The 18,962-nt window shown below is 35.7% G+C and overlaps 1 protein-coding gene across 7 annotated transcripts in view; it reads left to right on the plus strand.

Annotated features, from left to right (window-relative positions):
- The window catches only part of LOC120418906 (uncharacterized), a 428,949-nt gene that overhangs the window by 295,988 nt on the left and 113,999 nt on the right, over positions 1-18,962 (plus strand). For all 7 annotated transcript variants that reach the window (XM_052711267.1, XM_052711271.1, XM_052711270.1 and 4 more), the window contains one exon: positions 17,933-17,990. In XM_052711267.1, the coding sequence (XP_052567227.1) occupies positions 17,933-17,990 (58 nt within the window). The remainder of the gene's footprint in view (positions 1-17,932; positions 17,991-18,962) is intronic.

Genomic DNA, 18,962 nt, shown 5'->3' on the forward strand with positions numbered 1-18,962 from the left:
GTCAAAGGGCCATTTTACATAATCATTCAAAATGGGTCCGCGGGCCAGAAAATATCATCTCGCGGACCACGTTTGGCCCGCGGGCCATACTTTGGTCACCCCTGACTTAAAGTAATGTTATAAAAATCATCATTGATAAATGATTGACAATCAGGTATATCATGACTACTTCACAAAATTATATGACTTTTGAGACAAATTTGATTTAGATAAAAAATAAAAAATCAGGACCTTCAAGTAGGGTACAACCGGCACATGCTGACTCATTTTAGTGTAAAAATTCTCAAAACTAAACTAGATACAGAGCGTTTTAGAGTAATGATCAATTTCCTTTAAAAGGGATTAAAATAACGAAAATAAACTTAAATAACGTACTAATAATTGTTTTCAAAAGAAAAATAATATTAATATTTTTACCCTTATGTGTTTTTGACAAAATTACAATGGACTGATATCCTACAACTTTGCCTAAGACATCAAATCGTGCAGATCTCTCCTCTCAAGAGACAGTTTTTGATACTCATTTTGTATGACAGTCCCGCAGAATTGCATGGAGACTTGAATGTTAATTTGATGATTAAATTAATTAATGTGATGAAATCAAAGCATACCAAATTGAAAATATCGAAAAAATGGCAAGATTCTAGAGGATTTCTCAATTAGCAATTGTTGGTGAATACAAAGAGACGAGTTGTTCCTTTTAATTCCGCTATATATTTTAATATCTTGACAGATACGTATTTCGTCTACTATTTGCACTACACAGACTACAGAAGAACAGAACACTGATGAAGTCTGCAAGTAGTAGACGAAATACGTATCTGTCAAGATATTAAAAATAATAGCGGAATTAAAAAGAACATCTCGTCTCTTTGTATTCACAGTCAATTAGCAAAATTATGAAAAAAACAACTTTTTTTAGTTTATAGAAAATTTCTGCAAAATCATACTGAGGACATAAATTCAAAAAACAGCTCAATTAAATTTGCTATCAATCTAACATCTTGCTGCCAACAGCACTCCGATAACCGTTTCAGCTGAATTACTTTGGTTTTAAGTGCTTTCGGGGGGCAACTTTCATTGGATCCCAAAAACCTCAATTAGTTGTGCCCACCTACCACGACTCAATGAAATTGGCACCCATTATTATTGATTATAAACTTCAAAGCAAAAAGTATCCCTGCTCTACGCTCAGAAAGAAAGTTGTTCAAAAGTTTAAATTTTGATCCAAAATCAAAAAGTATGACTTGATTTGTTTACCGAGCAAAATACAAAAAAAAGTTCACTATAAAAAACATTTTCAATTGGCGCGTGACAACACGCCAATAAATCACACAATCAAATGCTCGTACATTCAAATTGTTCCGTAAGCAAGCATGCGAACAAAACAACAAGAACGGCGAATCAAAATCAGCCAAGAAGAAGCAAAACAGTAGTGATGGTGCTACTGCTGCTGAAGCTAACTTGTATAAAAAAACACAGCAAACCATATGGTATTTGCTCAACACTCAACAACACTGGAAATGCTGATGACACACACTCGCACACACACACCGGGTCATTTGTCGCACACACGTAGAATTCTTGCGATTTTTTTCTTCCCCGTGAGCTTCTGTACATGGCGGCGGTGGCGGTTGTCTTTGTTGGATTGGTGCAGCAGAACAGTTATATCACTTTGATGAGTTGTGATGGGGTTAAAGTTTATGAAATTATTTATCGAATTTTTCTTGTTTTTTATAGGGGTAATTCTCTACCAACTCACACGAAATCGGGAAAAGTTGCCCCGACCCCTCTTCGATTTGCGTGAAACTTTGTCCTAAGGGGTAACTTTTGTCCCTGATCACGAATCCGAGGTCCGTTTTTTGATATCTCGTGACGGAGGGGCGGTACGACCCCTTCCATTTTTGAACATGCGAAAAAAGAGGTGTTTTTCAATAATTTGCAGCCTGAAACGGTGAGATTGATGCGCTGGAAGTGGGGACGCGAAGTCGTGATTATTCAGGTTAATTTTTGGTGTGCTTTTGTGTCGCTGTTCGTATCGGATGAGTGATTGTGCTAATCGAATAATAGCATCATTGGTGCGCTGGAAGTGGGGACGCGAAGTCGTGATTATTCAGGTTAATTTTTGGTGTGCTTTTGTGTCTCTGTTTGTATCGGATGAGTGATTGTGCTAATCGAATAATAGCATCATTGGTGCGCTGGAAGTGGGGACGCGAAGTCGTGATTATTCAGGTTAATTTTTGGTGTGCTTTTGTGTCGCTGTTCGTATCGGATGAGTGATTGTGCTAATCGAATAATAGCATCATTGGTGCGCTGGAAGTGGGGACGCGAAGTCGTGATTATTCAGGTTAATTTTTGGTGTGCTTTTGTGTCTCTGTTTGTATCGGATGAGTGATTGTGCTAATCGAATAATAGCATCATTGGTGCGCTGGAAGTGGGGACGCGAAGTCGTGATTATTCAGGTTAATTTTTGGTGTGCTTTTGTGTCGCTGTTCGTATCGGATGAGTGATTGTGCTAATCGAATAATAGCGTCATTGGTGCGCTGGAAGTGGGGACGCGAAGTCGTGTTTATTCAGGTTAATTTTTGGTGTGCTTTTGTGTCTCTGTTTGTATCGGATGAGTGATTGTGCTAATCGAATAATAGCATCATTGGTGCGCTGGAAGTGGGGACGCGAAGTCGTGATTATTCAGGTTAATTTTTGGTGTGCTTTTGTGTCGCTGTTCGTATCGGATGAGTGATTGTGCTAATCGAATAATAGCATCATTGGTGCGCTGGAAGTGGGGACGCGAAGTCGTGATTATTCAGGTTAATTTTTGGTGTGCTTTTGTGTCTCTGTTTGTATCGGATGAGTGATTGTGCTAATCGAATAATAGCATCATTGGTGCGCTGGAAGTGGGGACGCGAAGTCGTGATTATTCAGGTTAATTTTTGGTGTGCTTTTGTGTCTCTGTTTGTATCGGATGAGTGATTGTGCTAATCGAATAATAGCATCATTGGTGCGCTGGAAGTGGGGACGCGAAGTCGTGATTATTCAGGTTAATTTTTGGTGTGCTTTTGTGTCGCTGTTCGTATCGGATGAGTGATTGTGCTAATCGAATAATAGCGTCATTGATGCGCTGGAAGTGGGGACGCGAAGTCGTAATTATTCAGGTTAATTTTTGGTGTGCTTTTGTGTCTCTGTTTGTATCGGATGAGTGATTGTGCTAATCGAATAATAGCATCATTGGTGCGCTGGAAGTGGGGACGCGAAGTCGTGATTATTCAGGTTAATTTTTGGTGTGCTTTTGTGTCGCTGTTTGTATCGGATGAGTGATTGTGCTAATCGAATAATAGCATCATTGGTGCGCTGGAAGTAGGGACGCGAAGTCGTGATTATTCAGGTTAATTTTTGGTGTGCTTTTGTGTCGCTGTTCGTATCGGATGAGTGATTGTGCTAATCGAATAATAGCATCATTGATGCGCTGGAAGTGGGGACGCGAAGTCGTGATTATTCAGGTTAATTTTTGGTGTGCTTTTGTGTCGCTGTTCGTATCGGATGAGTGATTGTGCTAATCGAATAATAGCATCATTGGTGCGCTGGAAGTGGGGACGCGAAGTCGTGATTATTCAGGTTAATTTTTGGTGTGCTTTTGTGTCTCTGTTTGTATCGGATGAGTGATTGTGCTAATCGAATAATAGCATCATTGGTGCGCTGGAAGTGGGGACGCGAAGTCGTGATTATTCAGGTTAATTTTTGGTGTGCTTTTGTGTCGCTGTTCGTATCGGATGAGTGATTGTGCTAATCGAATAATAGCATCATTGGTGCGCTGGAAGTGGGGACGCGAAGTCGTGATTATTCAGGTTAATTTTTGGTGTGCTTTTGTGTCTCTGTTTGTATCGGATGAGTGATTGTGCTAATCGAATAATAGCATCATTGGTGCGCTGGAAGTGGGGACGCGAAGTCGTGATTATTCAGGTTAATTTTTGGTGTGCTTTTGTGTCGCTGTTCGTATCGGATGAGTGATTGTGCTAATCGAATAATAGCATCATTGGTGCGCTGGAAGTGGGGACGCGAAGTCGTGATTATTCAGGTTAATTTTTGGTGTGCTTTTGTGTCGCTGTTCGTATCGGATGAGTGATTGTGCTAATCGAATAATAGCGTCATTGGTGCGCTGGAAGTGGGGACGCGAAGTCGTGATTATTCAGGTTAATTTTTGGTGTGCTTTTGTGTCGCTGTTCGTATCGGATGAGTGATTGTGCTAATCGAATAATAGCGTCATTGGTGCGCTGGAAGTGGGGACGCGAAGTCGTGTTTATTCAGGTTAATTTTTGGTGTGCTTTTGTGTCTCTGTTTGTATCGGATGAGTGATTGTGCTAATCGAATAATAGCATCATTGGTGCGCTGGAAGTGGGGACGCGAAGTCGTGATTATTCAGGTTAATTTTTGGTGTGCTTTTGTGTCGCTGTTCGTATCGGATGAGTGATTGTGCTAATCGAATAATAGCGTCATTGATGCGCTGGAAGTGGGGACGCGAAGTCGTGTTTATTCAGGTTAATTTTTGGTGTGCTTTTGTGTCGCTGTTTGTATCGGATGAGTGATTGTGCTAATCGAATAATAGCATCATTGGTGCGCTGGAAGTGGGGACGCGAAGTCGTGATTATTCAGGTTAATTTTTGGTGTGCTTTTGTGTCGCTGTTTGTATCGGATGAGTGATTGTGCTAATCGAATAATAGCATCATTGGTGCGCTGGAAGTGGGGACGCGAAGTCGTGATTATTCAGGTTAATTTTTGGTGTGCTTTTGTGTCTCTGTTTGTATCGGATGAGTGATTGTGCTAATCGAATAATAGCATCATTGGTGCGCTGGAAGTGGGGACGCGAAGTCGTGATTATTCAGGTTAATTTTTGGTGTGCTTTTGTGTCGCTGTTCGTATCGGATGAGTGATTGTGCTAATCGAATAATAGCGTCATTGATGCGCTGGAAGTGGGGACGCGAAGTCGTGATTATTCAGGTTAATTTTTGGTGTGCTTTTGTGTCTCTGTTTGTATCGGATGAGTGATTGTGCTAATCGAATAATAGCATCATTGGTGCGCTGGAAGTGGGGACGCGAAGTCGTGATTATTCAGGTTAATTTTTGGTGTGCTTTTGTGTCGCTGTTCGTATCGGATGAGTGATTGTGCTAATCGAATAATAGCATCATTGATGCGCTGGAAGTGGGGACGCGAAGTCGTGATTATTCAGGTTAATTTTTGGTGTGCTTTTGTGTCGCTGTTCGTATCGGATGAGTGATTGTGCTAATCGAATAATAGCATCATTGGTGCGCTGAAAGTGGGGACGCGAAGTCGTGATTATTCAGGTTAATTTTTTGGTGTGCTTTTGTGTCGCTGTTTGCATCGGATGAGTGATTGTGCTAATCGAATAATAGCATCATTGGTGCGCTGGAAGTGGGGACGCGAAGTCGTGATTATTCAGGTTAATTTTTGGTGTGCTTTTGTGTCGCTGTTCGTATCGGATGAGTGATTGTGCTAATCGAATAATAGCATCATTGATGCGCTGGAAGTGGGGACGCGAAGTCGTGATTATTCAGGTTAATTTTTTGGTGTGCTTTTGTGTCGCTGTTCGTATGGGATGAGTGATTGTGCTAATCGAATAATACCATCATTGGTGCGCTGGTAGTGGGGACGCGAAATCGTGATTATGCAGGTTATTTTTTTTGTGTGCTTTTGTGTCGCTGTTCGTTAGGGGTGAGTGATTGTGGTGATCGAATAATAGCATGACTTACTGAATTATTTGTGTCTTGAGCGTAATTTTCGTTGAGTAATTGGTGTTTTTTGTGATTTTTTTTTTTTAGATCTTAATTAATTGTTTCGTGATTTTCAAAGCCCTTCCTATATCATCGTTGATCGGAAGGCACGGCGTCGGGTAAATTGTGTATAATGTTTTCAATAAGGTTTTATTTTTAATGGTGAAAAAGCCATTTCTATATAATGATCGAAAGACGCACTGACATTTTGGATTAATTAATAGTGGAGTGAAATAATTGTGTGTGAATGACCATGTGTGTTAACCAAAAAGACCTTCCCATAGCATCGTTGCTCGGAAGGCTCGCCGACGGGTCTGTTTTGAAAGTCCTCCCCATAGCATCGTAGCTCGGGAGGCATCGAAAAGCCAATCCCTTATCCTACTAACCCAAAAAAATAATAATCACGTGATGCTTGAAGGAGATGCTGTGGATTCAACGGTCTCAAGCGGTATCAACAAGTATATAGCGAAAAACTGTGTGCTTGATGAGTCTGCAACTTCAACTATCGGACTAACATTCCTCCCTTTCGTTGAACTGCAGGCTTCTTGGGAGGGCGCCGGTATTGACTAATAAAGTAGGGATCTTCAGAGGTTAAACAGTGAACGGATGGTTGGCTCCCACTGATCATTTTTGATTCATTGTTTAACTTCAGCTGATCTGTCAATAACGGAGTAGCAGCTCATTGGCAGTCAACCATGCTCATGCTCATGCTCAATTTGCAGCCTGAAACGGTGATGAGATAGAAATTTGGTGTCAAAGGGACTTTTATGTAAAATTAGACGCCCGATTTGATGGCGTACTCAGAATTCCGAAAAAACGTATTTTTCATCGAAAAAAACACTAAAAAAGTTTTAAAAATCCTCCCATTTTCCGTTACTCGACTGTAAAAAATTTTGGAACATGTCATTTTATGGGAAATTTAATGTACTTTTCGAATCTACATTGTCCCAGAAGGGTCATTTTTTCATTTAGAACAAAATTTTTCATTTTAAAATTTCGTGTTTTTTCTAACTTTGCAGGGTTATTTTTTAGAGTGTTTTAATGTTCTACAAAGTTGTAGAGCAGACAATTACAAAAATTTTGATATATAGACATAAGGGGTTTGCTTATAAACATCACAAGTTATCGCGATTTTACGAAAAAAAGTTTTGAAAAAGTTACTTTTTGCGTTTCTCTTTGTTTCGTCGTCCGTGTCTGTCGCGGGTGACCATGAACGGCCATGATCGATGACGACCAACTTTTTCAAAACTTTTTTTCGTAAAATCGCGATAACTTGTGATGTTTATAAGCAAACCCCTTATGTCTATATATCAAAATTTTTGTAATTGTCTGCTCTACAACTTTGTAGAACATTAAAACACTCTAAAAAATAACCCTGCAAAGTTAGAAAAAAACACGAAATTTTAAAATGAAAAATTTTGTTCTAAATGAAAAAATGACCCTTCTGGGACAATGTAGATTCGAAAAGTACATTAAATTTCCCATAAAATGACATGTTCCAAAATTTTTTACAGTCGAGTAACGGAAAATGGGAGGATTTTTAAAACTTTTTTAGTGTTTTTTTCGATGAAAAATACGTTTTTTCGGAATTCTGAGTACGCCATCAAATCGGGCGTCTAATTTTACATAAAAGTCCCTTTGACACCAAATTTCTATCTCATCACCGTTTTAGGCTGCAAATTATTGAAAAACACCTCTTTTTTCGCATGTTCAAAAATGGAAGGGGTCGTACCGCCCCTCCGTCACGAGATATCAAAAAACGGACCTCGGATTCGTGATCAGGGACAAAAGTTACCCCTTAGGACAAAGTTTCACGCAAATCGAAGAGGGGTCGGGGCAACTGCTGTGTGAGTTGGCGGAGAATTACCCATAGTTAAATTGAAATTTTATTATTTTTTTGAGTTTTTTGTATAATATTAAATTTGAAAATTAAACAAAAAAAAAATGCCCGCGTCACAACCCACCATGCGTCTTGTTATTACAATTTTTATTATGCACTGCTCATTGACAAACGAACGGTTTGTCTAAGCGACATTGCGGCTTTGCAAACAACTGCATCATGATTTACACACATACACACACTTTCAGCGTTATCCGATCCGTATCAATGGCCGACCAACGCCGGAGAAACTTGTAACCGTTTAATTGGACAAATTGAATTTGATCCAACCAGTCTTAATGAAAGTAAGGCAGGGTTGCCGGGCCAAAATTGAAAAAAAAGTCTGAAAATATCTAGGGTAAATATGGGTGTACCCCATTTGGCATAATGGACATTTGGCATAACGGGTTTTCAAGAAGGACGTTTGGCATAATGGACGTTTGGCATAATTGATCCAAGACATCAGGGACGTTTGGCATAATGGACATTTGGCATAATGGACGTTTGGCATAACTTGTTCAAAAACCATCAAGGACGTTTGGCATAATGGACATTTGGCATAATGGACGTTTGGCATAACTCGTTCAAAAACCATCAAGGACGTTTGGCATAATGGACATTTGGCATAATGGACATTTGGCATAATGGACGTTTGGCATAACTCGTTTAAAAACTATTTAGGACGTTTGGCATAATGGACGTTGTGCATAGTTATTTCTAGATTTTTTTTGTTTTATTTTATGAGTATTCCTCATTTTCACGAATGAAAATGTATTGTTTATTTACCTTTTTATATAACTTTAAGGGATTATTATTATTTTTTTCGAAAAATTAGGTATCTTTATATTTTTCCCCAAAAGTATTTTTTTCCTTTTTGATTTACAATCATTTTTTTTTATAGAAATTTCGATATTTTTTATTGAAAATTTAGCTTACAGAAGGAAATACCTCTTGTTAGCTTTACATTTTTCCCCTTTCAATAATATTTTTTCAATAAAATTTTCCCTTCTTTTATATGAAATTCAACTTAAAGATAAAAAAAAAACCTCTTCAAATCTTCGACAATTGAGCTGTTATAATGCAATTTTCCCTTCTTTTGATCATAATTTAACTTGAAGAAGGAAAAATCTCTAGATAAATTCACATTTGTCCCTTCTTTTTTTCGAATTCAATCTTAAGAACACCTAGAACTGGGCAGCACTCGTCCGACACGAGAGTAGCGGTAAAATTTACAGACACAGAGAACACAGTTCTACATGACCGAGGGAATTATGCCCTCGAGTTCAAAAGTTCATCCTTCAAAACAAAAAGCCTGGATTTTTTTTTTTTTTTGAAAAGGTCCAATAAACCTAAACTGCCTTGGCCACAACAGCTTGGTGACACAAGAGTAGTCAGATGTCGATGTATGACTCTTGTTGAAGATTTACTGTTTCATTAATTGTTTTGCAGGTTGAGCTCTCCATAAATTTTTATGGAACAATACACCCAAAGTTAAAGAACGAGGGGATAGTCCTCACGAAAAGAAACGTGAGGAAGCTGCTATTTTGCGAGAGAATAGTCCTCTCGCGTGTTCATTCGTTCATTGGAACAGTTCATCCTATTGAGTGGCTTATATGGACAAATGACTGCCACTTAGTCACCGAATCATGGTGGCCCATACGGCAAAGGCACGGTTCAATATGCCGAAGGTCTTGGGTTCGTTTCTCGGTACCGGTACTTTTTTTTGATAGATGAACTTTTTATGAAGATGAACCCATGAGTAAAGTACTCTCGGTAATTTCGGGATTTATCCTCTCCGTCCGCACACAGTACCATTTTACTACCGAATCGTGTTCTTTATCCTCTCGTATGCCGATGCCCAGTTCTGGGTGTACTCTCGACCCTGTATTTTGGGTGAAGGGATGTCGATTTTGCTATTCTTTAAATATTTTCCAACTAAGTTTTTTTAATGCAATTTTCCCATTTTTTTATATTCAACTTGAAGAAGGGAAATTCTCTTATAGATGTTCTCTTAATAAATTTCTATCACTTTTGCACATTTTTTCTCTGTTGCTTTATTTTTTGCAATAGAGTTGTTTATGCAATTTTCCCTTCTTGTATTTATTAAAAACTACTCTTAAAGAAGGGACAATTGTTTAAAACAAGAAATTATTGCTAATTTATATTTTGAATAGAGGTAGGTGAAAAACATAAAAATAATGCGATTATCAAACATTTAAAGAGTGGCAAAATGGGAATCTTCAAAGAGACCTTTTCTTCTATAAGTTGAATTTTATATAAAAGAAGGGAACATTTCATAAACAAACTCAATTGTCGAATATTCAAAAATATTTTTTTAGATATTCACCCTTCTAAAAGTTGAATTCAAGATAAAATAATGGAAAATTTCATAACTAATCATTTGTCAGATATTTAAAGTAAGAAAAAATGTACATCCCTTATTTCGGTTGAATATTAAAAAAAGGAATTATGCATAAAACAAATAATTGCAAAATATTGAAAAAAAAAAACAAACGGCACATCTTTTGAGAGATTTTGCTTCCTTAGTTTTGAAATTAAAGAAAAGAAAAAAATCTTTATTGCATTTCTTTATGGAAAAGCAAAATATACATACATTCTTCAGGTTGAATTCAAAAAAGGAGGGAAAAGGGAATATAGTATAAAATATTGATGGCAAAACTTACATCACTTTGTTAGTTGAATTTTAAATAAAAGAAGGAAAAATTTCATACCAAAAATTAGCTGCATAGTTTTTTAAAAGGAGAAAAATCTTGAAATTATTCAGACTCTTTCTAAAAAAATTAAATAAAATTATGGAAAAATACATTTTAAAGCTTTATTTATTATCTGTTTAGAAAATAGGAAAAAAGCTATAAATTATTATACTTTGCAGAAAATAAATACTAATTTAATAAAATAAAAAAAAAATAGGAATAATTATGCCAAACGTTCTTGACGGTTTTTGAACGAGTTATGCCAAACGTCCATTCTGCCAAATGTCCATTATGCCAAACGTCCTTGATGGTTTTTGAACAAGTTATGCCAAACGTCCATTATGCCAAATGTCCATTATGCCAAATGTCCATTATGCCAAACGTCCTTGATGGTTTTTGAACAAGTTATGCCAAACGTCCATTATGCCAAATGTCCATTATGCCAAACGTCCCTGATGTCTTGGACCAATTATGCTAAACGTCCATTATGTCAAACGTCCTTCTTGAAAACCCGTTATGCCAAATGTCCATTATGCCAAATGGGGTACACCCGGTAAATAAACCCATTTTAATCACCCTAAGCCGTTCGACCAATTCTAAATCAACATTTTTAGATGTTTTAACAATGGAGAGTTGCTTGCTCACCTTTATTTGATCTATTTATTACTTTGGAACAGTCGAAAACACTTTATGAAAGCTGTAATTCATGATAAAAGTGCTGATAGGCCGATAATAGAAATAGGCTGAAGAGGAGTATGGTTCCCCTAGTAATCTGATTGTTTTTATTGTTTTTTGAGCCCAAAATGATTGAATTTACATTTTCAATGAAATAGATATTAATAAGATTTTTCGATTTTCAATTTAACTCGTTCCTGTGAATCAAAAAGATGTTCCGAATAGGAAGAAAATGTAAAATCTGTCAAAATCCGTAAAATTTGGTACAGATAATGATAAATCTGGCATTCCAAGATGTATCTGGCAACCCCGATTCCCGGGAAATTTGGTCGAGACTCCCGGGAAATTTTTAACTTATAAATATTGAAGCAAAATTATATAAACTAATCAAGAATTATTTGAAAAATTCAAAATTGTTTGGAACATTGGATGTTTAATGTTCGATGTTCAAATTCAAATAAACCAATGCTTCTCTAATCTTCCTATTCATATTTTTTTATTTTTTAAATTTTAACTTGTCAAAAATTCCAATAACTATAATCGAGAGAAGCCAAAAAAATGTGGACCCCAAAATTTACCTTAAAACATACTCTGCAGTTACACCCCAGAAATGAAATTTAATGTTTTCTTTTTTATAAATCCAGAGTGTTTATAGGGCGTTATGAAAAAAACTCTAGAAAAATTATTTTTATTTATTATTTCTAAGAGCTTTTTCAGGATAGGTACAAATTCCATATCTTCTCTCGAGAATAGCAATCCTTATTTTTTTTAAATTCTAAGTACCTAAGTTAATTTTCAAGGTAATTTCTTTTTTGATGTCAAAGCGATGTAATTTTATGTTTCACGTCAACCTCAATATTAAACTCTGGAGCGGTAATCTTTGTAAAGTTAAGGTTCGCCAATTGTGAATACTCCGGTTTTCCTGATAACTGTAAATATATCTTCAATTAAAATTTACAGTTGACCTTAAAAAGGATGAAAAAAATTAAATTGTTGTTTTGAGTCGTTCTTTATCATATTGCAAAAATCTCGATACTGGGAAATTATAATAATAAGAAGTTCATGGAACAAGTTTGTGCAACATTTGAAAAGTCACTCATTGCGAATTATGATTCATAAACATTTTAAAACAATTATAGTAAACTATATAGTTCCTAAAAATTATGAGTATACTTAATTTAACGAATAAATACCAAATTAATACTTTTCTTTTCAAATTTTGCCACTATTGGCATAGTAAAAAAACTCCCGGGTCCCGGGAAATGGCCAAATTCAACTCTCGATTCCCGGGAAATTGAAAATCTCGAGAATAGTCACCCTCTAGATATGTCCCTGCACTATTTCAAACAACATGTATTATTTTAAATAAAAACTTACCTGGTGAAAAAAAGTTTCGCAGAATATTTCTTTTTTGAAAAAAATGGGTTTTCGTTAAAACATCAACCTGTTTAAAGTCTGAAAAATAAATCAAGAGCATTTTAAATTTAGAAAAATTACATAAATAATTGTCAAATTGAATGATGTTTTTTATGCGTGATTTTATAGATACCGATGCATGCAAGATTTAATGAAAATATAATTCACGTCTATTTTCTTAATTACTCAAATTTATATTTTTTCTTAGATCATTCGAAGAGATCAATTCTTCAAAATTGGTTTCCAAGATATCATCGATTGATAATTGAAGGTCATCTTCACAGAAAAAAATAATGTAAATTTGGAAGCTGTAATTTTGGAAGGTTGAATATTACCTCTTTAATGATGTAATTTTACCTCAATTTAGACTGAAAAAGTGTCATTACACCAGAAAAGTGGTAAAATTACACATTTCCAGAGGTAAAATTACATCTTTTTTCTGACATAAAAGAGACCCCTTCCCAGATGTAATATTACCATGATTTTTTTTTCTGTGTTGGAATGATATGGGTAATTCTCTACCAACTCACACGAAATCGGGAAAAGTTGCCCCGACCCCTCTTCGATTTGCGTGAAACTTTGTCCTAAGGGGTAACTTTTGTCCCTGATCACGAATTCGAGGTCCGTTTTTTGATATCTCGTGACGGAGGGGCGGTACGACCCCTTCCATTTTTGAACATGCGAAAAAAGAGGTGTTTTTCAATAATTTGCAGCCTGAAACGGTGATGAGATAGAAATTTGGTGTCAAAGGGACTTTTATGTAAAATTAGACGCCCGATTTGATGGCGTACTCAGAATTCCGAAAAAACGTATTTTTCATCGAAAAAAACACTAAAAAAGTTTTAAAAATTCTCCCATTTTCCGTTACTCGACTGTAAAAAATTTTGGAACATGTCATTTTATGGGAAATTTAATGTACTTTTCGAATCTACATTGTCCCAGAAGGGTCATTTTTTCATTTAGAACAAAATTTTTTATTTTAAAATTTCGTGTTTTTTCTAACTTTGCAGGGTTGTTTTTTAGAGTGTAACAATGTTGTACAAAGTTGTAGAGCAGACAATTACAAAAATTTTGATATATAGACATAAGGGGTTTGCTTATAAACATCACAAGTTATCGCGATTTTACGAAAAAAAGTTTTGAAAAAGTTACTTTTTGCGTTTCTCTTTGTTTCGTCGTCCGTGTCTGTCGCGGGTGACCATGAACGGCCATGATCGATGACGACCAACTTTTTTAAAACTTTTTTTCGTAAAATCGTGATAACTTGTGATGTTTATAAGCAAACCCCTTATGTATATATATCAAAAATTTTGTAATTGTCTGCTCTACAACTTTGTAGAACATTGTTACACTCTAAAAAATAACCCTGCAAAGTTAGAAAAAACACGAAATTTTAAAATGAAAAATTTTGTTCTAAATGAAAAAATGACCCTTCTGGGACAATGTAGATTCGAAAAGTACATTAAATTTCCCATAAAATGACATGTTCCAAAATTTTTTACAGTCGAGTAACGGAAAATGGGAGAATTTTTAAAACTTTTTTAGTGTTTTTTTCGATGAAAAATACGTTTTTTCGGAATTCTGAGTACGCCATCAAATCGGGCGTCTAATTTTACATAAAAGTCCCTTTGACACCAAATTTCTATCTCATCACCGTTTCAGGCTGCAAATTATTGAAAAACACCTCTTTTTTCGCATGTTCAAAAATGGAAGGGGTCGTACCGCCCCTCCGTCACGAGATATCAAAAAACGGACCTCGGATTCGTGATCAGGGACAAAAGTTACCCCTTAGGACAAAGTTTCACGCAAATCGAAGAGGGGTCGGGGCAACTGCTGTGTGAGTTGGCGGAGAATTACCCATATAAAAAATAGGATAAACAAAATGTAGAAAATTTTCTCAATTTTTCAAATATAAAATATACAATTTTTTAAGTTAAAAAAGAAAAAAAATGCTAAAAAATTTAACATACAAATGGCTATATCTTAAAAACTGTGCACTTAATTAAAAATTGAAAGGAGTTAGTTTGGTTTAGAATTCAGTTTAACATTTAAAAATGTTTTTTTGTGTACCATTAGGTGAAGTTAGCAACTACGGGTAGACATCAATGCTATGCTATGATATGCTATGATTATCCTAAAATGAATCATTTGGATTAAATCAAACAAATTTATATCCCTTCCTCATGATTCAAATTTTATGATTCATTCATCATGTATTACCCCACTCCGCCCTTTCAACTGATATTGCGTCTTGCAACTATTTCAAGTCCCCGCTAAAACGTGCCAAGTTTCCGTGCCCACACGAGAGTAAATATCTCACCCGCGAATGCACCGTGATTGCTCACCGTCAATCATCGTCAGGTAGGATTCCGTGATCCAGTCAAGGTTCAGCAACAAACGGCGCTGCCCCCTAAACCCGTAGACAAATTAGCACTCGTCAGTCAATCAGTCATCATCATCCCTGTTGTTGTTGTTGTTGCTGCAGTAGGTCAGATAGTTTGTTTATGCAAATGCCGCCATTGTAGTGCAAGTCTGGACCTGTTGATGACTCTTCCTTTGCAGGCACAGTATAAATATTTGATGAAATTTATTATTATTTTTTGTCAGTATTTTTTCATCAAAAATATACATTTATGTTAACAACAAATTCAGTGAAGATTTCCAGATCAGTTTTAACTGTGCACGTCCAACAAACGCCACGATATATGCGCTCATGGGAAATTTCACAGACCGGCCACAAGTTGTCGATTGATGGAAGCTGATAAAAAGGGCACTCTTCTACGTGTTTTTTTTTTGTGTTTGTGTTCGTTCCCCTCCCACAATTCTGCGCACTTTGTTGAACTGCCGTGCTTTGTGATTAGTGCGATATTTGCATGACAACTCGTGGCTAATTGGGAATCTCAATAATTACGACGCTGTGTAAGCGATAAGGGACAAGGTTTGCAGTTCTGACGAAGAAAATTTTCTGAGTGAGGAAAGTGAGCTTTGATTGTAAGCAGAATGAAATATATCCATATATATTAATATATCCATCCATATTGAATGTAACAGAAAAATATGCTAAATGATCATGAAAACTAAAAATAATCATCTATAAAATACTTAAAATACTTAGGCCGATGCAAATATTTTTAAAAGTTTTTGTCCCTCGTCTCTGGGCGGAGTCGAGGGGTGAGGGGGGGCAAAAAATTAAAAAAAATATAAATATTGAAATAACATGCCATAGTTTCAACATTTGCGTGGAAAAAGTGTTTTAAAATGTATTTTACACTAGTTCAGTTGTTTTGCAATAAAAGTTTTCAAAAAATGTAAAATTTGACGAAAACAAAAATTTTAGCGAAAAAAAAACTTTAGCGATAGTAAACATCGAAAATTTTCAAAAATTCAAAAGATTTTTAAATCAACCCAAACATGCTAAAAATGATTCTAAACGCAGAGGATTTCATTTTAAATTGATTTTAACTAATTGCACTTAAATTTTCATAAAAATATTGAAGTTTTTTGAAAAAATATATTTTTGCCCCCTGATTTTTCGGGCAAACATTGAAGGGGGGGGGACAAAAACTTTAAATAAAATTTGTACCAGCCCTAAAATACTTAAAATACTTAAAATACTTAAAATACTTAAAATTCTTAAAATACTTAAAATACTTCAAATACTTCAAAAACTTCAAATACTTAAAATACTTCAAATACTTCAAATACTTAAAAAACTTAAAATATTTAAAATACTCCAAATACTTAAAATACTTCAAATACTCCAAATACTCAATTGATTGATTGATTTGCAATAATAAGTTTTCAAAAAATCGCAATATTGACGAAACATTTTTTTCGCGAAAAAAAATATTATTCTGTACATTAGAATTTCACAAAAAATCTAAATATTTTTTTATGAGTTTAAACATGCTGAATATGATTTAATTTTTTTTATGCAGAAAAATGAATTTTAAATTGTTTTCAGTTGTTTTTTTTCGAAAAGGTCCAATTTTCAGTTTTTGCGTTTTGGGTGTTTTTAAAAACGCCTTGTGTCAGGGGTATTAAAAAATCACCCAATAAGCAAAAACTGAAAATTTGGTTTATTGGACTTTTTCAAAAAAAATCTCCCGATATGAAATCTATTTGCATTAAAATTTATAAGTTTTTTGAAAAAATAGTTGTTTTTTGCCCCTTGATGTTTCGGGCCGAAAAAAACTTTGAAAAATATTAGCAACGGTCTAAAATGTGGAAGGCCATTGAATACTTTATTTAAACGATGTTGTACCCCCATACCCCCCCCCCCCCCCCCCATCTCCCTTTAGTTCAAAAATGCTCCAAATTATTGCTGTAAATTAAAATTTCTGTTTAAAAACTTTAACAATTGATTGTGAACTATTTAGAATGCATTATGTAACGTTTGTATTTTTAATCAAAACAGCACTTCAACACTTTTTGCGTGTTCTGAATTTCTGGAAAGACATAATACTTTAGGAAAACAAAATATTTTCATAGATCCATTGATATTGTGCTAATTTTCCGTAGCAGATGAACCTGAAATTTGAAATTAAGTATTTTTTATGAATTTTTGATGAGCTGGCAACCCGGTTATGGATGAGTTTGTTTCTGGACCATAACATTTGCTTTCAATCTAAAAAGAATTTTAATTCATTGTTTTGTTGACAAAGTGCTCGCAACCACCAGAGCACGTCAAGGTGACAGATGGCTTTTAAAAGGCTACCCCGAGTGGTGCACTTTCCATAACAAATATGTTTCCGCAAATTTGCAAATGCATTGTGTTTACAGTACATTCAAGCCAGCCCATCCGGAACACCTCTCTTATCCCTTGACGCGGGTTTCTGTGATTTTTAATAAATTCCCAAGGCGTACCGACCGCAAAACACTCCAAATCGGTTCTCTTTGACGACGTCAATCCGACAACGGACCGCGTGGTGTTGCGTAGCCAAGTAGCACTTTGGCGTGAGCGTGCGCGCGCGCGTTTTTTGAATAAGAATAACAATATCCCGCGTGCGCTAGTAAAAATATAGAGAGTTAAATAAATAAATGTTAAATCCCCCTTTCCCAGTTTGACGACTCTCCGCTACTTCGCACTGTTCTCTCGTTAGTAGACTCTGCTGTTGTTTACTAAGGGGTCACAGACAAGCGGACGTCGATCGTTGAAAATTGTTTGTTGAGCCATCTAGCGGTTCATTTGGGAACTTTAACTGTCAAATGTCGAATGACTAAAAATTGAAAATTCAATACTTAAAAAATGTAATTTATCTCTGAAAACGCAGTTCATCGGCTTCAGCTTAAGCCCACGTCACGTCACACCAGTGTCGATGTCTCTCCGCCCCTTACTCACATCAACCCAAACATACACACACACATCCACAAAAGCATATCCAACGTGGTTTTTGATCCGTCAATTGCAGCAACAAACCTCCGCGCGCGCCCCGCTGATTCAGTTCTGTTTCGCTTCTTGCAGATCCCAGACGTTGCCACGATGGAAACCACGGACAGCTCCAGCTACAAACGACTGATATGTAAGTAACGACTCCCATACCCTTTTCATCTATTATCATCACTGCGCTGATACGCGGAGTGGAGGCCAATTCTATTAAGGGCAGGGCATATCATGTGAGGGCTGAATTGCGCCATCCCTCAAAGTTTGGTGTTAAACAGCATAATTGATGGTGATGTTCGCGAGCTGAAAAAAAAATAGTTTGAGCGAAGCAGAAATAGAGAGAGGGAGAGCATTTGAAATGAAGTGCACTGTGAAAAAGAGAAGAAGTTTTCGTAATAATAAAAAAAGTAAAAATATTGAGGCAAGCGATCATTTTTTTATTATTATTTCCATAATCTTTCTTGTCCAAACCAAATTTATAGTTACAAACCAATTCAAAAAAATATTTATCAGTGCCGTTTTTTTATCGTAAATTTGTACTTGGAATCCAAGATAACTTTACAAAAACATTTATAAAGTGCGCAGTTTTCAAGATAAATCCAACTAAAGTTTTATTTTGGGAAGATCATGCATTTTTTTTAAGTCCCATGGTTCCCAAAGTCTGAAAAACAGTCACCACAAGCAAAAAAATGCAGAAAAAAGGGGTTTTGGGTAATTACCCAAATATAATCTTTAATTTTTGACTATATTTTCATCGGAAAAAGCAGAAAATTTAACAAAACTTGTATTTGTTGACATTGAAAATCGATCAATGATTTCAATGAGCATTGGCGTTGGAAAATTTAGTTTTAATTAGAAGATAACCAAAAACCTAAGTTTTAGTATTCTTTTTCTTTTTGTTATTTTGCCAAGGTTCAACTTTCCCTCCTAACTTTTTTTTCAGGTCCTGCTTTATTCAAAATCGGAAAATTGCAAGGATTTTGCAAAAATCAAACTTTAGGTGGATTATTCTTGAAAACGGTGCACATTACAAAAAAGAAATCTCCAATGCTTTTTGATTTTTAATTCGATTTCGCATCTCAAAATAAAATTTTAAAAATTTAATTGACCC

Source organism: Culex pipiens, chromosome 3, assembly GCF_016801865.2.
Source record: "Culex pipiens pallens isolate TS chromosome 3, TS_CPP_V2, whole genome shotgun sequence".
In the NCBI taxonomy this organism is placed as follows: Eukaryota; Metazoa; Arthropoda; class Insecta; order Diptera; family Culicidae; genus Culex; species Culex pipiens.